We start from the raw sequence: 22082 nt of genomic DNA on the forward strand, positions 1-22082 counted from the left end.
TACCACCTCCCCCAAAGCACCAATATAATTTCAACAGTTCTTCCATATAGAACTTTCTATACTGGTCTGTAATATTTGTTTACTATCCTTTGCTAAATAGTTATCGCATTTCATGCTTACTCAGTGGCATGATTATTATTGTCATTTTATAAATAAAGAAACCATGGCATAAAGGGTTTACAGCACAAGCTCACACAGCCAGAAGGGTGGAGTTGATTCTCAAACCCACGTTAGCAGTGAGCCCTTCTCTGAGCGCAAGACCCGGGTGCTGTCTTATCACAGTTCGTGTACATGCCCGACACTCAGTAACTGTTTATGGGGTGATTGTTACACAGAAGAGAACTGAAAGGTGAGGCTGTGGCTGTGCCCTCTCTCAGAAGTTTTTGGGTAGCAGAACTGAACGGTTAGGTGTACAGACTCTGAGGTCAGGCTGCCTGGGCCAGAAGATCAGCTGTGTGACCCTGAGCAAGTGCACCTACCGTCACCTTCCTCAGCTTTCTCTCCATAAAATGGGGATAGTGACAGTGCTGACCTTACAGGGTTGGCTGCTGGAAGAGTTAAAGTAAGCTATGTAAAGTACTTTGAACAGTACCTAGTAAATTATAAGTGCTCAATAAATATTGATGCTTTTTCAACCTTAGCAGTCCTGGCTAAGCACCTTTATAGGGATGACTATAAGCATTTGTTAAGTAAACTTATGTGTACGTATAAATGAAAAAATAGACTTGAACAAATAGTGTTTTTTCAATAAAAGAATGTCCAGAAATGTTCTCTTTTGGAACAGGATTATTTTACCCATTTTTAATTAGCACATTAAATAAAATGGAAACCTAAATTACACAGACACAAAGGCAGGAACTCAAACCCAATTTTAGATGTAAGTAAAATACTTCACCCCTTCTTCATGAGTGCACAATTCAAACTCTACTGGTACTCAGACGAAACGGCTATGAATTTTTAAAGTGACGGTTTTCTCCTACTCAGTCAGATGTATTGGTTTGTGTTTTTCAGGGCAGATATATACATGGCTTAGGTCTGTTTCTTCATTGTTACTCCTTGTTTGGCTTGTTTTTTGGCTTTGGTGAAACACTAGGATCAGTTTTTTAAAAACGTAACATTTTTCTATGTATTGTAATGACCATGAATATTTTCCAGTAATCCAAAATTACACAAAAGTTATCAGAGGATAAATCTATGGACATCCATCAACTTCAGATACTTTCATCAATGTTTCTTTTATGTCATTCTTAAATAATTTAAAATGCCTTGGTGCTCTCAACATAAGTAGCTTCTAAATTCAGAATTCATTTTCTTAACGTCTTGTTAGCTCAATAAACAAAGTAATCCTCTGGGAACTAATAAAGTAAATCAAGTAAGCAAGCTATTTTTAAATATATTCATTAACACATTTAATTAAGGTAGATGTTTGTTAGTGTTAAGTTCCAGCCTAAACCGCCTGTATTCAAATCCTTACCTCATCACTTATAAGCTGGGTAATCTTAAAAAGTTACTTAATACCTTTCAACTTTAGTTTTTACATCTGAAAAGTGGAGATAATAATAGTAGCCACTTTACAGGTTGAGAGTTAAATTAAAAAACCCATGTAATGTGTGTTACTGGGGCCTGGGATATAGTAAGTAGCAAATCACATCAGTGATAGCACCATTTTCCAGGACATGCTGAAATGAATGAAATAGTTCATGCCCTTCAAGGGGCATGTGAGGAAGATATAACGATGATTAGGTTATAAGAAGACCTAAGCTCTAGCATAGGCTGTCCGAGCAGCATGAGGCCTGCAAGAGCAGACCTCTCCTCAGCCTGGAGGGGCAAGGACAGGCTCTCAAAGGTGGACATCTCCTTGGAGAAGCAATTTCGGTGGAGTTATGATGGAAGAAGCTAGACTGCAGTGGTTAAAGTCTTCTGTGTTTAAACACTTGGCCCAAATATCTTTAGCATAAATCAAGCTGTAGTCCTAGAGTCATTAACCTTCCACCTGAGAAAGGAAAAAGCTAAAAACATCTCTGAAAGGCATTGGAGTGTCTCATTATGCACGTGCATGAAGAAATTGTCAAGGAGCCCAATTGTATTGTCTTTTCTAACATTACATTCTTAGTTCTACCAAGATTTTGTCCAATAAAAAAATCTATAAAGAATTGGCTCTTATATGACTTCTTGTAATTTTTATCCTATTCAAAATTAAACATATGTTTGTATATAGATTACACATACTTTTTGGTAGAACTTTTGCCTGAGCATTTTCGCTCACTAGAGAGCGATCATCTTACCATGTTAGTCTTGATGTAGCACGTCCAGTGTGGAGCCTGTGCCCCCTCGGCACCGATTCTCAGCTCTGCCAGCTCCCTGTGCCACACCTGCTTCACGCCGGCAGCAGCTGTGCTGGCTGGATCAACCAGCACAGATGAGCCTTGCTTGTGGCCATGATTTTGGAATAGCATTTAATAAATGGGAATAGTAATTCTTGCTAAATCCACTTGGAGCAGACCTGGCTTATAGGAAACCATTTTTTTTTCCAAACAGAAATAGATCACGTTTGTGAGCAAAATCAAATCAATTATGGGGGGGCAGGTTATGTTTTTAAAATTTTTTTTCATAAAGTTTATTTTCCTAGAAATATACCTAATATAATGCTAAATAAATATTAAATGAGAATAAGGATCAATATATATGATAGTATTGTGAACAGAAAAGCTAAATTCACAGCCTTTAGACATCCTTATAAATTCTGTTATATGTTTTCAGTCCAAAAACAATCAGTTTTATACAACAAAATCTTGCCTCTTCAGTCACAGTTTTCTTCTAGGTTTCAGGCTGGAGCCAGTTTGGAACTTGACTAGCTAGCCTGCCAAGTATACAAACTATTGTGTCTAATTTATTCATTTACAATGGAAAATCTGGGGCTAGTGCCCAGTATGAATATTCATGCTCTGCCTGTTACTCTTTCAACCTATGACCACATACAGCTTTCTATGTCTAACTAAAATTTGGCATTAATAATACCTTATATAAAAAGCCTGTATGACAAAAGTTCCCTCTGGGATTAATTCGTATCATTTATTTCCAATTGTTTTACATATTTTTCTTTAGGTTATACAGGGGAGTCACATGATATTCTCATAGGGACTTAGGGGAGAAAAGTTTGAACTGACCTGGTTAGGAGAGCTTCCACCCTAGCTAGGTCTTGGCCCTATCTACAGTTGACCCTTAAAACATGGCAGGTAGGGGTGCTGACCCCGCCCAATCAAAAATCTACATAAAACTTCTGACTCCTCGAGAACTTAACTACAATTATCCCTCAGCACCCAGGGGACGGATGGGTTCCAGGGCCCCCTGTGAATGCCCAGACCCACAGATGCTCGAGCCTGCTGTGTAAAATGGCACAGAACAGCACACACGGTCAGCCCCTCACATTCTCGGACCTCCACCATAGATCAGAAACAGGACAGGAATTTATGAAAACAATCCACAAGTTGACCCATGCAGTTTCAAACTCGTGATATTCAAAGGTCAACTTCTAAGCAAAGGGAGACCACAACCGAAATGGAAAGAGAGACAAGATAACATAATGTCCAGAAGCCTGGGTCCAGGAACAGTTTTTAAGAGTCCTTAAGAGTTTTTGCCTCCAGAACTTCACTCAGTAAGATGTAATGCCACTGGATAAGGGAAAATCAACATTTGATACATTATTATGCTAAGTAGGTGAGGTACCTAAAGTAGACCAGACATACATGAAAATCAAAATTTATAGTGGGAATTTAGACTCTTAGCTCTTAAAATGATAACTATAAATGTCATAAATTTTGCCTCTACTTTGGGTATCATCATTCAAAGATCTCAAGTATTTGATAGAATTTTTTGAATATATTATTACTTCAGTAACCAATAGATTCTGTAAATTAGTATGCTAGCGGTCTTCATTCAAGCATCAAATAGTGATTCTGTCAAAGGAAATCTGGTTTTTAAGGGGATGTTCATTTGGAATGGTGGTTTCTATCATAGCCATGATTAGTAAGCAGAAGAATCTCATTTAAACTAGAGACAGTAAACAAAAAAGAGATTCAAAAATACAATTAAAGAATTGTATCCTGTTTTTAAGTACGCATACAAAGATATAGATCATTACATGGTAGTAATCCACTGTGGTTATATTTAGACAATGGAGGAAATAAAAAGATTTCCAGTGAAAATTTGTGGTTAATTAAATTAACCTGTTATCTTTCCTGTACGTCTCAGAAAGTAAAGCTACCCTATTTTTTTAAAGAAATTGGTTTGCTTTGTGGCACCTTGCAGATATAACGTTAGCGCCCATGCGCTGCCAGCTAAGACTCCACATGAGCAGAAGGACATGAAGAGCAAGAAAAGGGCAGAGATTTGTCACCTTTGCTTTTGCTGCTGCTGGCTGCTGCCTCAACTAGTAAAACTGACTTCTTTGTAAGGGGCTCATAACTGGGCGAGTTTGTGTTCCTTGTTCTGGAAAGAATGCTTGAAAATAATATCTTTCTGGCAACAGAAGGTGGAACAGGAAGCATTGACAACTTCTGTTTTGGGATAGTGTCCCAGAAATCAGTGCTAAGGCATCCAAACTTAGGGAGTCTCTTGGCTCCACAGAAACTTTTAGATATTTAGTTTTAGGGCTCACAGCAGATGCCAGAAACAGTAACTGCATCCGTTTCCTAAATCCTACCTCCAGGGCCCTGGTAAAATGCTGTCCTGTTCCCTCCTGAACCCCTTCACCCCTCACCAGCCAAATGCTGCTTTATGCCCTGTACCTCTTTTATAGGTACCATTTATCACTTCTTACTTGTTGTATGTTAGGTATTTGTGTATGTGTCTCACCCACTGAGCCCGACTTTAAACTCCTCACACACGGAGGGTGCTCAATAAATGTGTATTGAGTCAGGCAGGTCCGTGTTCTCTGGGTGCTCTGCTCTCTGAGGCAGCACAGTACTGTTATGAGAAGACTGGGTTGCTGAACCACGGTGCTTAGACTTTCAAACCCACTTCCTCATTTATACAGGGACAAAAAAATCGCTAAATCAATACTAGCCATGTTGAATGAATTCCTGCATAGCCGTCTTGTGTATTCTGACAAATACTGTTGGGCCCTAACTGGCGGTTTGCGCTCTGAATACACTGAATACAAAAGAGTGCACATTCTAATGAGAAACACAAACTCCCAACTAGATGAATCCAGTGTGGAAAGGACTGTAAACCTAGCCCACAGAAAATTCTGTAAGTGCATGAAGAAAGGAGTGACTGGTTCTGCCTGATGGCTAGTTCAGGTCAGGGGACCCAGTCCTACGAGGTGAGTCCCAAGGGAGGTTCTGGGAATCTCAGAGGTCAGGAGGCTGAGTGTTCAGAGCCTCTGTGATGACACCAGAGGTGTGTGAATAAGACAAGTTGGTATCTTTCCCTTCCCTCTCTTACAAGTTTAAGAGCTTCTGTTTCTCCCTAGACTCTCAAATAGCTGTGAGTAGCTGTTTCTACAAAGCAGACAGGAATTCTTTTTTCATTACTTTCAAATGACATAGAAGCACTTGGCAAAAATCTGCAATCAGTTCATTTAGAACAAAATGTTTAAACTCAGCCATAGAATGTGCAAAATAAAATTCTGGGTATGAATGAAACTTCATCTGAGATTATGATGGTAAAATTCTCTCAATCCTAATATTTCTACATAGAATCACTTAAATATGCACTGAGTGCCTGGGGTGTGCCAGCGTTTGCTGTGGGAGTTGGGGGTCCAGCCCCCAGCTCCCGTCAGCCTCCTCTACCGACCTTTATCAGAAGCAAGATGCAAAAGTGGGGAAACAGTCTGACAGCACTGTTTTCACAGTGATATTTACCAAGCATTCAGAGACCAAAAGTGGGACAGCAGAGTGAAGCGGAGAAATGAGATGTCTTTCTGGACAATCCAGTGGGGAATTCCCTTTGGGAGGGACAGGGCCCAAACTCCTTTCCACGTCATCTGAATAATTCAAGCCCTTCTCTGAGACCTCTTTACTCTGACCATAATGTGCTAGGCATTTCGAAAAGCAGTAAGACAAAAATAATAATTTCTGTTTTCTTCTCTAGGAGAGAAAACTAATCCCTAATCCTCACGTTTCTAAAATGATTTAGAAAACCTAAAGTAGTGCCAGGTTTGCAAAGTGATAAATGTGGTAACTGAGAATAAGCTTTTATAATACCTCTTACTTAAGTGAGGTTTCCTTTGGAACTTTTTTAATGAAAGCTTACCAATTACATTTCTTCATATTAAAGTTACTGTTTTAAAGTCACATTGTGACCAACAGTGAATGACTTACCAGTTTAGATTATGATTAATGAATTTTTATCTGTTGGACAATAATTTATTGAGTGCCTACTATGTACCAGGCTCTAGAGACACCAAAGTGGAGTTCCAGGTATCTGGAAGGGCCATAATCTGATAAATAATTCTAATACAGAATAGTAAATACACTCGTGTAAGCATTTCTGATAATTAGCGGTGACGAAGAGCACACTGCTGCCTCCTTGGAATGAAGGAGTTAGGGAAGGCCTTGAAAAAGAAATGATGTGAGCTGGGTGGAAGAGGCAGGTTGTAAACATCCATGGTGTTATCCCAGAGAATGTATTATTAATGTTTGAGCATATGCGGTTGAGTCCAAGTTGAAAGGCACCTTATAGGTCTTCTGACCCAGTGTCCCAGACATAAAATCCCTGACAGGGACAAATGTGACTGGTGCACTGGTTTTCCAGTGGTACTCTGGGGTGTAGCTTCAGGTTCCCCCCAAAAGGAGGGATCAACGTGGGTTTAAACTACCTGGGGCACCTGTCCATCATTTATATTTATTTCGTGTATTAGTTTACATAGGTTTTCATTGGGGAAAAATAATACAGTTCCACAGCTAAAAACCACTGGTCCAGTACAAAGAGCATGGGCCTTGTGGGAGAGCTCCAGATCTGTGTCCTTAGGCAAATGAAATTAAATTGTTTAATGTAGGAGAAAGAGATCTGTCAACTGTAATGCACTGAGTACATTTAAATTATTTTTAAATCATTTGGGCCTAAGTTCCTTCATTTAAAAAATTAGAGTGTTTCACCCAGAAGTCTCAAGTCCCCTATAGCTCTGGAATGATATGATTTTGTCATTATCCAGCTTTCCCTTGACTATTTCTAAAGATAAGAATGCTTTTACAGTGTGCTACTTTCCTTTGCTTTTGACAAGACTTAACATTGAAATTGGAGCATCTTGTTTTGTGAACCATAACTAGTTGTTGGTTTTGGAGGTTGCAAATACTGACACACAAAGCTGAGACTGTGTGGTTTGCAGGCTGTGGACATTGCAATAGCTAGTAATGTTTTTTTGTTGCACATGTGCCCAAAGTCAAATGCTTCAAATCTTGCTTTTAATAAAATATTTATGTTCTTTTGGTAGCCAGAAGTGCAACTTGCTGAAGGCTTTGATGTGTTTATGCCTAAATCTCAGCTGGACTCTATATTGTCAAACTACACTCGCTCAGGAAGCCTTCTGTTTAGAAAACTGGTGTGTGCATTTTTTGATGACAAGACTTTGGCTAACTCCTTACCCAATGGGAAGAGGAAAAGAGGACTGAATGACAACCGGAAAGGACTAGACCAAAATATTGTGGGTGCAATAAAAGGTTGGTCTGCATCATTTCATTTTATGGGTTCTTTGTTGAGCTTTGCTTCATTCCATAAAGATGCAGCTGAAATTGTAGTAGACTAAGTAGAGGCTCATTTAATGGGCCATTGGCAGTTTACCCATTAGCATGGCTTTTGAGGGTGAGCTCTGTAACTCACCACCCCAGTTACCACTAGAATTTGATAAATCAAGTTGATGTTCATCTGTTAAAATCATAATTTGAGAGCTAGTTTGATCTACTGCAAAACCTGAAAGAAGCTGTTTTGTAATTAATTTTAAAAATGAAAGTATTTTTCCTCTCAGTAATTTCTAACCAAGAACTTTATCAAATATGATCTCAACTTAAATTTTTAATTGTAAATAAGAATGAGGCTGTGATGCTTCTTTTGAAAATAAAGAAAAATAGTTCTCTCCAAAGGCCAGAAGTTGCTTTTAGAGGGTCGCTGGTTCTAAAGACATTTTAAATGTAAGTGAACCTGTGAAATGAGCCCTGTGCATTTCTACACTCGCCTGGTCTCCTGTGCACTGCTGGCGTGGTGACATGAAGTCATGCCAGTCACATGCAAAGACCATGGGTCTCTTCTCTCCCTCCTGTGAAATGTATCTAAGTTCCACTGAATTACAGTAGTCATGCAGGTGCATGTATAAGTAGATACTCATTTACATCCAGTTCCACGTCCTAGACCTCTTCTTAATTTTAAAATGTTCTCACTTAGGTCTCTGATAGATGTTATTGTAGGTAATAGAAGTATATAAATGTTATTTTTAAAAGACTGTAAATAAATTCTCAAATATAAACACAACTACCATGAAAATGAAATTGTGGATCAGGCCTTAATACCAGAATCACTGCCTCAGTGTCTACATTTCAGCTTGTGGGCTGGACCTGGATGCAGAGGTCCTTTTCTCCCCTCCCCTAGTCCCCATCATTCTGTGGAATGAGTAAATCAATTTAATAGTACTTAAAGGATAATGGGAAACCCACAATTAACTTTACAAAATAATACAATTTTTAAATGGAGTCAGCAAGTTCCAGACATTCTTTGTTCATGTCCAGAAGGACAGAAGCCTTCATTAACAGAAAAATTTTCATTCTTGAACAGAATATTTTCCACTTAAAAGTAGCTGTTGAGTTGTACTATGAAAAGCTACAGAGGTATCAAAGTCAGTGTCATTTCTGAAAAGAATGATTCAGCCTGAAGTGACACTAAAAACAAGAGTACAGAATTTGAAAAATGGTCAATGATGTAACTAGGACCTACTGAAGTGAAGAAGGTCCCATTTCGATTTAGTGTGGCGGGGCCTTCTGGAACATGAAGGTCAAGGCTGAGGATGCTTTTCATTGCTGAAGCTTTTAAACAACTGAAAGGTAGTCAGTATTTGCTTTAATTTTCTTTTTTTCAGGATGGTATATCAAGATTATGAAAGTGTTTGGAAATTGGGGAATCATAAATGACCATGTTCCAATTTAGTAATAATAGAAAAATTACCCTAATAATAGATGGTAGTGAAATACATCCTTACAAGTAGATTAATATGGGTTTACTCTATCATTTTCAATCTAGACTGGACATCATACAATAGTTTGAAAAAATATATTACAAACAGAAATAGAGAAAATTCCTTAATTGTCTTCACAGCCCTACTCTTTACCAAGAAATAAATATGGCAATGAGGCTTCTGCTCTCAATGCAAAATAAAACAAATTATTCAGATCAAAGAACTTAAAGGGTCTTATAGAGACTCTTCTTATATTGTTGAATTAAGTCATCATTAAAATTCTTTCAGAACAACAAAATAACTATGAAACAAGACAGATATCTCCCAAAAAGCCACTAACAACCTAAGTCAACAAATATTGTATATTCACTTGTTTCCTTGCAGTGTTTATTCATAGATATATTTTTATTTTGTTTTTTTCTGATTACAAAAATAATACATGCTTGTAAAAATTCCAAACCATAAAAGTATAGACAGCTGAAAAGCCTCCTTATTTTTACTCTGTAGAGGTTACTGTGTATCTTCCTATAATACCTATTTAAAATATGAATGTGGTATCCGATTTGCCTTTCTTATAAGAACTTTCTCTTTGTACTGGTCAGTAAACATTCTTACCTGATTTATTCTGATAATTTCTTGTAAGCACCTTGAGGACAAGCTTTGTCTTACATATTTTTTATTACTTGTTGCACTTCACTCAAAGTTTCATACAGAGTAGGGTTTCTGTAAATATATGTTGGGTGATTGAATACGCATAGGTTCTTATTTTTCATCTTGACTTTGGCCTTATTTTATTGACCTAAGGGCCTAGTACTCTACATGAATCCTCATGTCCTCTCACAACTGATTTGTAATGATTAACATCAAAACAGTTATAAATTTCTACCAGTTAATAAAATGCCATGAAAGAAAAATAAAGGAGACCAAAGTTGAATATAAATTTGAATTCACATCTTTTAATTCCCTAAAACTTTTTTCTTTACATATCACACTTGAAAAGTTTATTAACCCACATATTGTAATATAAAGTGATTTTTAGAAATAGCCATTCATTGAAGGTCTTTTAGAATAACTATATTCAGTTTTTGCTGCTATTGGTAGAGATAAAAAGACAAATTTATTTCCCTAACCCAGGCCTTTTGAATCTGAGCAAACTGAGAAAGTGATAAAATAGTTTCTTTCTACATAATAGTGGCAAGGCTACTTGCATTACTACTGCTGCCTACCACATACTTAAAAAAGACTTTACAAATATTAAACACTTAGTCTCTCTTTCTCTGGCCTTTGAGATAGTGCACTGATACTGTAGTAATGTGAAAAGTTCTGCAACCTAAGAATATGTGAAATCAGGTAGATTTTATAAAATCTAAAGTGAAAATAATAGTGGAGGCTGGATTTTGTTTCAAAATGATTATGATAGGTTGGCTAAGACAACAATGGGGGAAATGGTAAAGGAAAACTTACAAAATGCTTATAAATAGGAACAAAAATGGGCCAAAAAAGAAAACAGTTTATTGTGTACTAAATACGGACCTCTCTGTGGTGATAATTAATATTCCCCATGACAGTACCTTGAAAATAAAATATAATCATCTTTGTAGAGATCACATTTTTCAGAGTCTCGTCTGTTATATGGTAGATAACAGTTATGGGTAATTCATTAAAAATTTCATTTATAGGTAGGGCCCAGGGATCCTTAATTAGAAACCCAAACATTTTGAGTTCAACTAGGAAGAAGCAATACATTCCTTTATTAACTGGAGTATGAGGTCTCAGTGCTGAGGATAGTTTACATCTTGGATTTGATTCGAAACTGGTTTTACAGCCAGAACACAGTAGAGGGTAGTACCCAGTTCTGTTCCACTCACTTCATGCTGTACCTGCCGAAGACCATCTGATTCTGGATATCATACCCAGGAGACCATGAGTTTGCATGAGAGCCCGCTGAACAGTGATGGAATCACTGGCTCTCTGAGTGCTCTTCTGAAAATAGAGTTATGGCAAAGCTTTGTTTAGAACCTGGGTTATGATTTTTAATTCAGCTTTATAGACATTAGCTGAGAAAGTTTTATTAGTATCAAACTACACAAGATTCTTGAATCCTCACATTCAAAGGAAATCATACATGCTTGTCAAGTGAAAGCACTGATCAGCTGTTCTCAGTTTCACTCCAGGCAACGCAGGCTTGAAGGACTCGTTGCCGCTGTCCTGGGGGCTGTCCGTGTGGTGGTCTGCCAAGGCAGACAGACATCAGGGGTCAGAACAGCCCTGGGGGGCAACACTCCTTGGTTGGTGGTGTCCCCCAAAACCAACTCATGCTTCCTACCAGAGTAGAAAGCCCTGACTACTTTTGAAACCCCCTTCCATAGGCTCTGCTGAACTGACCTCCAAAACCTCTCATTTCATTTCGTCAACGCTCAAGAATTCTGGTGTCAGTACTTGTCATTTTAGAATAGTTTTCTTTCCTATTTTTACTGCCTATCATTGTTCATTTCCTTGGATTTAATCAAGAAAAGTAAATAGCTCTTTTCTATCTTATCTGACATAGACTTAATTTGGTTGGGGGTGATTTACATATGATTTGTTATTTCTTGATAGTTAACTTCTGGGTCTTCTCAGAACTCTGTGAGAACAAGGCTGAAGCATCACCTTGCATTTGAATATCCTTGCAATGTTAATTTCATTTTCACTTAGAGGAGAGGAAGGTAAGGCTATGAGAAATTAAACTTACTTAAATTAACTTAAACAGCTAGTAAACAGTAGAGCCAGTGTTTGATCCCAGGCTTCTCTGACCACAAAGCCACCGTCTAGCATGCTTCATTCTTTTTTTTTTTTAAGATTTTATTTATTTATTTTTAGAGAGGGAAGGGAGGGAGATAGAGAGAGAGAGAGAGAAACATCAATGTGTGGTTGCTGGGGGTCATGGCCTGCAACCCAAGCATGTACCCTGACTAGGAATCGAACCTGCCACACTTTGGTTCTCAGCCCGCGCTCAATCCACTGAGCTATGCCAGCCAGGGACGCTTCATTCTTTTTATGAGGAATGTTCAGAAAGAAAGAGAGACAGGTATCCCAAGTCTAAATTTCTATCTGAAAATTTAGCATTTTGGATTCTTTATAAATTCCACTAGCAGGCTGTCATACTAATTACTTACAACAACCAGTCAGCTGTTGTGTATGCAAAGGAGAGTCAGAGTGAATCTGAGGGTAAAGCACAGCTACGCCTTAGTTTGTTTACCAGCTTCCCTTGAAGACAGTGAGACTCCATCCCATCATGCTAGAGAGGAAAACAGAAGTGCGACCCCTGCCATAGGGAGGAAACACTTCTGAGACTCTTCCAGGACACAGAACCACAAAGAAAGAGCTTGGAAGTCACACCACATGTAAGTAGTCTTTCAAAAGGTGTAGATTCTAACGTAATTGTTTAGCAGTTGGAACCCACTGATGAATGCTTTAATTCAAAAATCCTTTTGGAAGATGAACAATCATTATCAACTTATCTGTTCATGGTTTTACGTATCAGATCAGCTTAAAACAGGATAGAACTGTGCAATGTATAAAAACAAAATAATATGTAACAACTATGTCATGACATCAGAGACATAGCTTGTCTTGGCTCTGTTTGTAACTATTACCTAATGGTTGTGATTTTTATCTTCCCACTTTTTATGGTAGCTAGTGACAGAGAAGAGATGCTGAATCTTGGCCATTCGATATCAAGAGCACTATACATTCATCCTTTTCCACAGCACTTCTCATATTCTAGTGTGCATCAGAACTACCTGAGGTATTGGTTCAAACTTCAGATTTTTGGGGTGCATCCTCAGAGAGTGATTTCATAGGTGCAGGGTAGTCCCAGAAATCTGACTTTTGAACAAGTAACTGCAGGTGACCGATACAGGTTGTTTTCAGACCACCCTTAAAAAGCAGTGCCATCCCAGCTCCTGATCCTAACAGCCCATTCTAAAGAGTCACGGTCTACATGGGCACCACATGACAGCCCTCCTATGGAACTCTTCTTTACACTCTTCCTTAAAGGCACCCCGTTTTCTGAAGGCTGCCCTACTTCTCTCCTGGAACAAATGGAAAGAGCTTCTGTCAGCAGCCCTCGTCCTTCGAGCCACTGGGGCTTAAAATGATCTTCTCTCTTGTGTCACTCAAGGGTCCTGGTTTCCGATGTGCCTGCAGCGCCTGACCAGGACATGACTGGATAACTGCCTCGTTCCCCAGGGTGGGAGGAAGGTGCTCCAGACATTGTTGCAACTTGAACTAGTTGGAGTTGGATCCAACTCCATGGATCACCAAACAAATGCCCTGTCATTTTCCTTATGGCCTTATCGTTGTAGCGTTGAAAAAAAAATATAATCTCCATTCTAGGCCAGCTCTCCACCAGTCTCCCTGATTGAGAATTTGAAACCCTTGATCAGCCAGCTTTCTTCACCAAACAGTGTGATACGGAAGACATGGTCTTTGCTGCTTTTCTGATACTGGATGAGTCATGAGAACACCAAAGCATTCGCAGTATTTTCACTGACCTTGCAAACTTACAGATCATCAGCAGGCGTGAAATTTCTGTTCAAAACACTAATGTTTATTGTTCACCCACTGAATCAGGAACTGGTAACATAAAGATGAGTAAGATGTGCCCCCTGACCTTAAGGATGTTCATTCTCTAGACACTTGAACAGGGAACAGTAATACAGAGGCATACTCCCAGGCAGGAAGAAAATAAATGTCAGGTGCCCATCACCAGATGGTGGGGGAAACCACAGAGGATGTAAATCCCTCTGACAGAAGATCAAGGAATAGGAGACATCTGAACCAGACCTTGAAGGATGAGCAGTGTATCAAAGACAAAGAAAATGGAAAGGGGCTTAACACAGAGTAAGTTTAATGAAGCTTAAATAAAGCATTGAGTGAAAGCTTATTGCCTCCAGAATTGTTTAAAGTCTATTCTAAGTGATGGAGCTTGAGTCCTCAGCAAGTGCTACCAAAGGTAGCACTTGTCTACCTTTGGGTGTTTAACTTCGTGAATGTAAATACCAATGAAGTGGACTCAAATACAGTTTACTCCCAGGGATTTTCAACCAGAGCTGTGCTGCTTCAAGTTGCTACTGAGCTTCCTAGGCCTCATCCCAGACCCAATGAATCAGAACCCTTGGGGTCGGGGCCACAGCTAGCCAACAGGCTATTCCTGCTTTGTCACTGGCTTCTCTAAGCTCAAAAACGGAATCTTATCTTCCTCAAAATTATAGATTCATCTTCTTGGTACAGAATGAGCAAATGGAAATATGGAGAAATTTGAGAAGAAAAAGGTTGTGGATTTTCTTGATCTTTCTTTAGCCTGTCATATGGACAGGAACCAGTTGTGGATTAACTTGCAAGGATTCAGCTAACCCCTAGACACTGAATTCTTACAAAACCTACATTTTAACACCACTGTTAGGGTTGACAAAAACAGCTTCCTGTCAAGAGAGAGAGTTTCTGTAGCACTGACAGAGCCACTACAGCATGACTGTGCATTGCACCACATTACAAGCACCCTTCCCGTTGTTGACATTGTCATTAATCATAACAGCTTTCTGGCTGATGCCAGGAACATGCCCTGAGGAAGGGGCACCTTTCTGACTGCACAGTGGCACCATGTGGGCTAGCCATGGCCCTGATCGTAGAAAGCAGTGTTTCCTCACAGCCCCTCTTTGTTTCCTTTGAGTCCCTGAATTGTTTCGCTGATCTAAGATGCTCACCAGCATCTTAAGGTAATGCCACATCTCTCCTATTTTCTTCTCCATTACAGGGAAACAGAATTTTATCGCATGTCCAGAATTGGCCAAATTACATTCCTTGTAGCTTTTCTTCTGTAATCTGGCAAATGCTTCAGTTCTATGGACAGTTATTAACTATTTCACACAAGATAGGCATAAAACATCTTGAGAGAGAGAACTGAACTTTGCTTATGTTTTTGCTCTAAAGGTGCATATGCAAATGATCAGGGAATGTTTATAGTCACTGTAGTACTATAGGCTAATGGTAAACCCACAAAAAAATAAGAATATATTTCAGCTTCCATTAATAAAACCTCTTAAAAATCCACAGGCCTTTGTTTAATATTGAACTAACAGATGCATTGATTTTGGCTGCCTTAAATAAGTCTTCGTATAAGAGCAAACATGGCTGCATCTGTCCTGTTAAAAGCACCTAGAAGAGAGAGGTGCTGCATCTTGGAATTAGTCAGGTCTTCCCCTGACTGATCCCTACAGTCAGATCTTCTGTTGCATTGACTGTGTTTCCAGGTTCCTTCTTACATCTGGCTCTTGGTTAGATTTTGACACCTTCCCTTGGCCAGCTCCCGGTATCACTCAGAATCTTAGCATCTCCCATCAGGCCTGCCCTTTGATACAGAGTAAATTCAATATTCGTTATTTTAAGTAGATCCTTCCCCACACAGCTTTATCACCACATGCACTACTTTAAATTAACTTGTTGGGTGCAACGGAGTGGAGACACATCTTACTTAGAAGTGTGTGCAGAAGTCAGGAGCAAATGAGACAGAAGTGCGGGTCATTCTAATTTAATCTCAGGGCTTGGGGCCTGTCCTGACCTCTTTCTAAAGAATCAGGTGTGGTTCTTCTTATCCACACAGGACATCACTTGAAAGGTGGCATCAACTTCTGGCACTAACACCCCCTTGCAACCATATTGAAAAAGACGGCAACATTCTCCTCCTTTACAAGTTTGAAAGCTCAGGATTAGCATCAATGCCTTTTCATCCTTTCCCACTAATCCCGCTTAATAACCCAGCCAGGCAATTCTCTGTGTCCTTCCTCGCTCATTCATTACTCTTCAGCTTCTCTCACACCATCCTGGTCCAGCTGTGTATCACCTTGTCCTTGAAGTTCTGCAAAGAACTATTTTTCTTTCTTTCTTTTGAGATATAAGTGACATATAATATTATATTAGTTTCAGGTGTACGACATGATTTGTACGTATTGAAAAATGATCACCACAGTACATCTAGTTAACATCCATCACCATCAAATGCTCTAAATATTCTCCCTGCCCCTCATTTTCCCCTTCTAGTTCTTCCTGTACACTAACAGCCAAATAACACTTGTAAAACAAAATTTTGTGACATTTTCCTACCTAACTCCTCTTTGCCCATTGAATCAAGTCCAAACTGTGGCCTTTTCCAGACTTCCCATGACTTGATTTCCCTCTTTGTAACTGTATTTCCCAGTGCTCCTACCAGGTGAACCAGCCCAGTGTTAACACTACTCCTGAAGCATACCTCATTTTGAACTTGGAGTGATGCTGTGTTTCCCAGGGCTACAGTGCTCATCTCTCTTTGCAGACAAATCCAACTCATTCTTCATGGTCCAGCCCCAGTCTTATCTCCTCTAGCGTGAGACTTTCTCCAGATGCCCCTAGTGTGCATTGATTCCCCCTTTCTCCAAATTCCTGTAACACCTGCTACCTTTATATAGCTGAGCAGTTAATCTTGATTAACACTTTGCTTTGGTATTCATGGTTTATGTGGAAGATGACTATCATTTGTTTCCCAAACTGGAACACTTTTGAGAGTGAAAATGATGCTGTTAATTATTTCACTGGGAAAACAGGCATTTCAAATGGTCCTGGGCAAATCAAGATATATGGTCACCTGAGTTGTGTTTGAGCATCTTGTCTTCCAACAAGACTGTAAGCTCCTATGGGGCGGAGTCCCCATTCTGTATCTTATTTGCATATTCCTTGGCACGTGAAACAGTGCCACTCACAGAACTAATGATCAGTAAATACAGTAAGAAAGGAAAGAGGGATGAGGGAATCAGGCAGTGAGTTTATCTTCACTGAAAAAAGGTGTTTTTTTAAAACCCAGAACTCACTTCCACTACATTGATGTATGCAGGACACCAGTAGCAAGAGAGTCACACGACTTCTCCATGACAAGTTGGAAGAAGGCAGCTGAAATTCAAGAAGGCAAAATATAAGTTTAAAGATTTGAAGAGACAACAGCAACAGACAAATCAAGTGGTGCACAGCATTCAAGGATGGTACAGATCTTGACAATTAAAAATATGCAGGGGATCCCACATACTGTTTTCAGTGGGGGCTCTGAAAGCATTGTTCATTGTTCATTATTAAAGATGCAATATGTACTTTATGCAATATGCAATATGGAAGGTATAGTTTATCATTCATTTAGTCATACCAGAGAGTAATCTTTAAACGGTTCAAGTATAATAATTGCATTCTGGGATCTTGATTTAAATAAAACCCATAATAAAATCCATAAGCAGGCTTAATGTGCCATTTCCTGTTTTTACCATCTCAAGACTCGATACACCAGTGTTCTCATCCATCCATGTGTTTTTTAAAACATTCCTAATAGAGGGAATATAAAAGAAATGTTTAAGAACTTCTTTATAATGAGCCTCAAAATGTGAGCCCCAATTTTTCCTAGAGCTGATCTCAATTAGAAGGGGGTTGCCACCATTAAAAAAGAACAGACAATAAGATCCTTCCTCCAAGCCATCAGCCTTGTGCTAACACTCAGCATCTTCACCCTGAGGGTGGCAGGGATGGGGCCAGTGGGTTGACCTGATGACCTGGTCCTCATAGACGAGACCCTCGTCACCACCACTGCTCTCCTAGCTCATCATTCTTATTCATCCCACCTTGCCCAGCTCTGAATTGGGGTGGCTGTGAGGGGTAGGATGGTACCTGAACTTCCTGAATGTGTCACAGTTAGTTCTGGGTGTTCCTTCCAGACTTCTGGCTAGTGGGTAAACTCAGTACCTCACAGAATGACTTTGAAAGTATACATACCAAGAAACTCTAGCTTTAAAAACAGAAAAACTCAGTACTTTCTCATTCGTTTATCTAAAGATTAGATAAAACCTAGATCTATCCTGTGAAACAATCCTTGGGCATTGTGTGTGTATATGGTTTTAGGTCACTTGCCTAACTGTTTGAGTTGATGATTCCCAATCTTTTAAATTTTCTTTCACTTAAACCTCAATTACTGATTTCTCAAATACATGAGTTGTACCATTTCCAAATTGCTTTCCACATAGAATTTCTATAAATCTATGATTTTGATATATGTTTCTTTCCCAAAAAGGGGGTAAATAGTAAGGCATCATTACATCAAAGTTTGTTGTTGCCCAGATCTTAATATTTAGTAGGTATGATTTATTCCCTTTAAATAACCAGTTAGATAAATGTATATTGTAACTTATCTAGCCAAAGGAGAGTATCCATCATTTTCCTAACAGCTGTATTATAAATAAGTTCTGCTGTGGGCTTTCTTAAATCAAAAGACATTAAAATTAACTTTATTTAATTGGAGAAACTACTAAAGGCACTTTATTTTAGACAGAGATGCCATTGTAGCAAAAACAAATAAACAAAGGAAGACAAAGGATGTTGTTCCTTCCCTCCAAACAACTCTGGCCTCAAATATTTTAGAATTGCTGTGACTAAACAAGATTGTTCAAACCTCAAAGTCCCACTCAGTTTTGGGACAGTGAAAGGAGCATCATAGGATGTGAGTTTACTCCTGACTCTGCCACTTAAGATCTTGAAACATTACCTTCTCTTGGAAAAACAGGGTGCCTTGGCTAAATTTTTAAGTCTCTTCCAGTTCAAAATTTCTGTGGTTCACTGATTTTTGTCCAGATTCTCAGAAGTAAAACTATAGAATGAAATAAAGATGACTGGTGGTCAGTTTTATGGATCTTTAGGGCCCTCTGCATAAAGCAACCACTGAAAGTGACAGCCCCATGCAGGGATGGGCATTTCGTTTTGATGATCATCGTAGTCAGCTTTCGCTCTCCTTGACCAGCTGACTGCCTTGCAGTCTTCTGGTAGTAGGATATTCTAATTTCATCAGTAATACATTATTGTGTGCAGTACTGTATTTCCTTAGCTTTACTTTCAATTTAAAGGTTTTGTTTTAGGTGCATTAGTTGATGAACTTTGCTAAATTTTATTGTTAAATGAAACCTGAAATGAGCTTCAGGGCTCCATGTATTTCAAGACCTGTGGCTATCTTTTACTGAAGAAATTCTTTCTTCTGTTTTTCAAGTCAAGTCACAGAGCAGAGAAATAGAGTATCTCAGGTTTATTCTTTTTTAAAGTATTTTTATTGATTATGCTATTACAGTTCTCCCAATTTTTCCCCTTTTATCCCCCCTCCACCCTGCCCCCCAACCTTCCAGCATTCCCCCTCCTTAGTTCATGTCCATGGGTTATACATATATGTTTCTTTGAGTTCTCTGTTTCCCATACCATTTTTATCTCTCCCTGTCTATTTTATGCCTACTAATTATGCTGTTCCTTCCCTGTACCTTTTCCTCCCTATTCCTCCTTTTCCCCTCCCCACTGAAATCCCTCCATGTGATGTCCATTTCTCTGATTCTGTTCGTGTTCTAGTTTGCTTAGTATTTGTTTTTATTGTTTTTCTTTTCTTTTAGGTTCATTTGTTGATAGTTGTGAGTTTGTTGTCATTTTATTGTTCATATTTTAATCTTTTTCTTGGGTAGTCCCTTTAACATTTCATGTAATAATGGCTTGGTGATGATGAACTCCTTTAACTTGACCTTATCTGAGAAGCACTTTATCTGCCCTTCCATTCTAAATGAAAGCTTTGTTCGATAGAGTAATCTTGGATGTAGGTCCTTGCCTTTCATGACTTCAAATACTTCTTTCCAGCCCCTTCTTGCCTGCAAGGTTTCTTTTGAGAAATCAGCTGATAGCCTTATGGGCACTCCTTTGTACCTAGGTAACTGTCACCTTTTCTCTTGCTGCTTTTAAGATTCTCTCCTTTAATCTTGGGTAGCTTAATGATGATGTGTTTCGGTGTGTTCCTCTTTGGGTCCAACTTCTTTGGGACTCTCTGGGCTTCCTGGACTTCCTGGAATTCTATTTCCTTCACCAAATTGGAGAAGTTTCCCTTCATTATTTGTTCAAATAAGTTTTCATTTTCTTGCTGTTCTTCTCCTTCTGGCACTCCTATAATTCAGATATTGGAATGTTTCAGGTTGTTCCAGAGGTTTGTAAGTCTCTCTTCACTTTTTTGAAACCTTGTTTCTTCATTCTGTTCCAGTTGGATGTTTATTTTTTTCCTTTTGTTCCAAATCATTGCTTTGAGTTCTGGTTTCCTTCCTGTCACTGTTGGTTCCCTGAATATTTTGCTTTATTTCATTTTGGGTATCTTTCATTTGTGTTTTTTTTTTTGGTTTTTTTTTTTTCATTTTTCAACCAAGCTCAATCAGTTCTGTGAGCATTTTGATTACCAGGGCTTTAAATTCTCCATCAGATAGGTTGGCTATCTCCTCATTGCTTAGCTCTCTTTCTGAGGTTTTGCTCTGTTCTTTCATTTGGACCATGTTACTTTGTCTCAGCACACCTGGTAAATTGTGAGGGGGCAGGGCCTTAGGTATTTTCTTGGTAGGGCAACTCTTTGCTGCACTGGGGCGCTGCCTGTGGGGGAGGGGCCAGAGAGGGAACAATGCAGCTCGCCAGCTCATCTCTAGTGCACTTTCCAATGAACTCTTGTGTGAGACTGGGAGTGTCTCCCACCATGGCAACCCCTGCCGTAGTCCACAGTCAGCTCTGAGTCTCAGTTTTGCGTTCAGCCGGCCCTACCCAGATGGCCTTGCCATGGGTTCTTACTGGTCAGTTGTTCTGGTTGATTTTTTCTTTAATTCCTTGGTTGTTGGAGTTCATGCAGTTTGATTTTCTGGTGCTTCTAGTTGTTTATTGATTTTAGATTGGTTGTTATCCTCCTTTTGGTTGTGCAAAGAAGCAAAGGGTTTCTACCTATGCCTCCATCTTGGCTGGAACTCTAGCATTCCCAGATTTACTCTTTCACAAACTGTACATCCGTGCTGCATATTATATGCCAGCCATGAGCAAGAGTGCCAGGATTTCTGCCCTTTTTGAGTTGATGGTCCAGAGGTTTCCAGCCCGCAGCCTGTGGGCCACATGTGTCCCAGGATGACTATGAACGTGGCCCAACACAAAATCATAAATTTCCTGAAAACATTATGAGATTTTTGTGTGTGTGTGATTATGTGTTGCAATGTATTTAATGTGTGTCCTAAGACAACTTTTTTTACAGTGTGACCCAGAGACACGAAAAGGTTGGACACCCCTGGCTGATGCTCAGTAGATGTTATTATTTAAAAATGCTGGTTAGCAAACTCAGGGAGGTCTTGCCTCAGAAGGTCACATTTCAGATGAGACCTGAGGGATGATGGCCTCGTGTCTTCACCCTGTTAATCTCAGCTGTCTTTTAAAAATAGCTCTTGGTGCTTATTCCAGCAGAGAGTGTATGTAAGGCATATACTTGACATCTGGTCGGTACTACTTTTTCAAAGCATCTTCCTAGGAGAAATTTTCTGATTTGTTCAGACGCTGATCAAAGAATGACACTTGTCCCCATTAGCAGTCGTCTTTAGGTCAAAAGTGGAAATTATACTATTCTCCTTTTTCAGTGTGTTGAAGACATTTTCCAAGATGCCTTTTCTTTTTTTTTTTACCACTGGGATTTAAAACACATGTTCTGTTTACTTCATACCCATCTCCCTTTGTTTTGCTTTGTAAGTCTCAAAACGTTCCTGTACCATCCATTCCCTTTCTCTTTCTCCTTCCTGCTCCAGAGTAACCTGAAGTTGGTATGAATCTTTCTCATTTGTATTTTTCTATTTCACTAAATACAAATCACATTTACTACTATTTTGTGAATTTGTAAATCTACATGCACAGCCTCATACTGTACTTTTACAACTTTGTGTTCTTTTAATCAAGATTTATCCATATAAGCAAAGCGATTTCTCTCTCCAGTCCTCTATGAAGAGGCAGTCAGGTTGCTTCTCCTTTTTGACGAGCACCTGTGGCAGCAGTGCCCTCTTCT

General features: G+C 39.1%; 1 protein-coding gene across 8 annotated transcripts in view; it reads left to right on the forward strand.

Annotated features, from left to right (window-relative positions):
* BEND7 (BEN domain containing 7) overlaps positions 1 to 22082 on the forward strand; it is a 97398-nt gene that overhangs the window by 39675 nt on the left and 35641 nt on the right. For 7 of the 8 annotated variants that reach the window (XM_045857994.1, XM_045857995.1, XM_045857992.1 and 4 more), the window contains one exon: positions 7436 to 7661. In XM_045857994.1, coding sequence (XP_045713950.1) covers positions 7436 to 7661 — 226 coding nt within the window. The remainder of the gene's footprint in view (positions 1 to 7435; positions 7662 to 22082) is intronic. The other variant, XM_045857999.1, reaches the window with a different exon arrangement.

This window comes from Phyllostomus hastatus, unplaced genomic scaffold, assembly GCF_019186645.2.
Source record: "Phyllostomus hastatus isolate PE091 unplaced genomic scaffold, TTU_PhHast_1.1 phas_scaffold_1674, whole genome shotgun sequence".
NCBI classification, from domain to species: domain Eukaryota; kingdom Metazoa; phylum Chordata; class Mammalia; order Chiroptera; family Phyllostomidae; genus Phyllostomus; species Phyllostomus hastatus.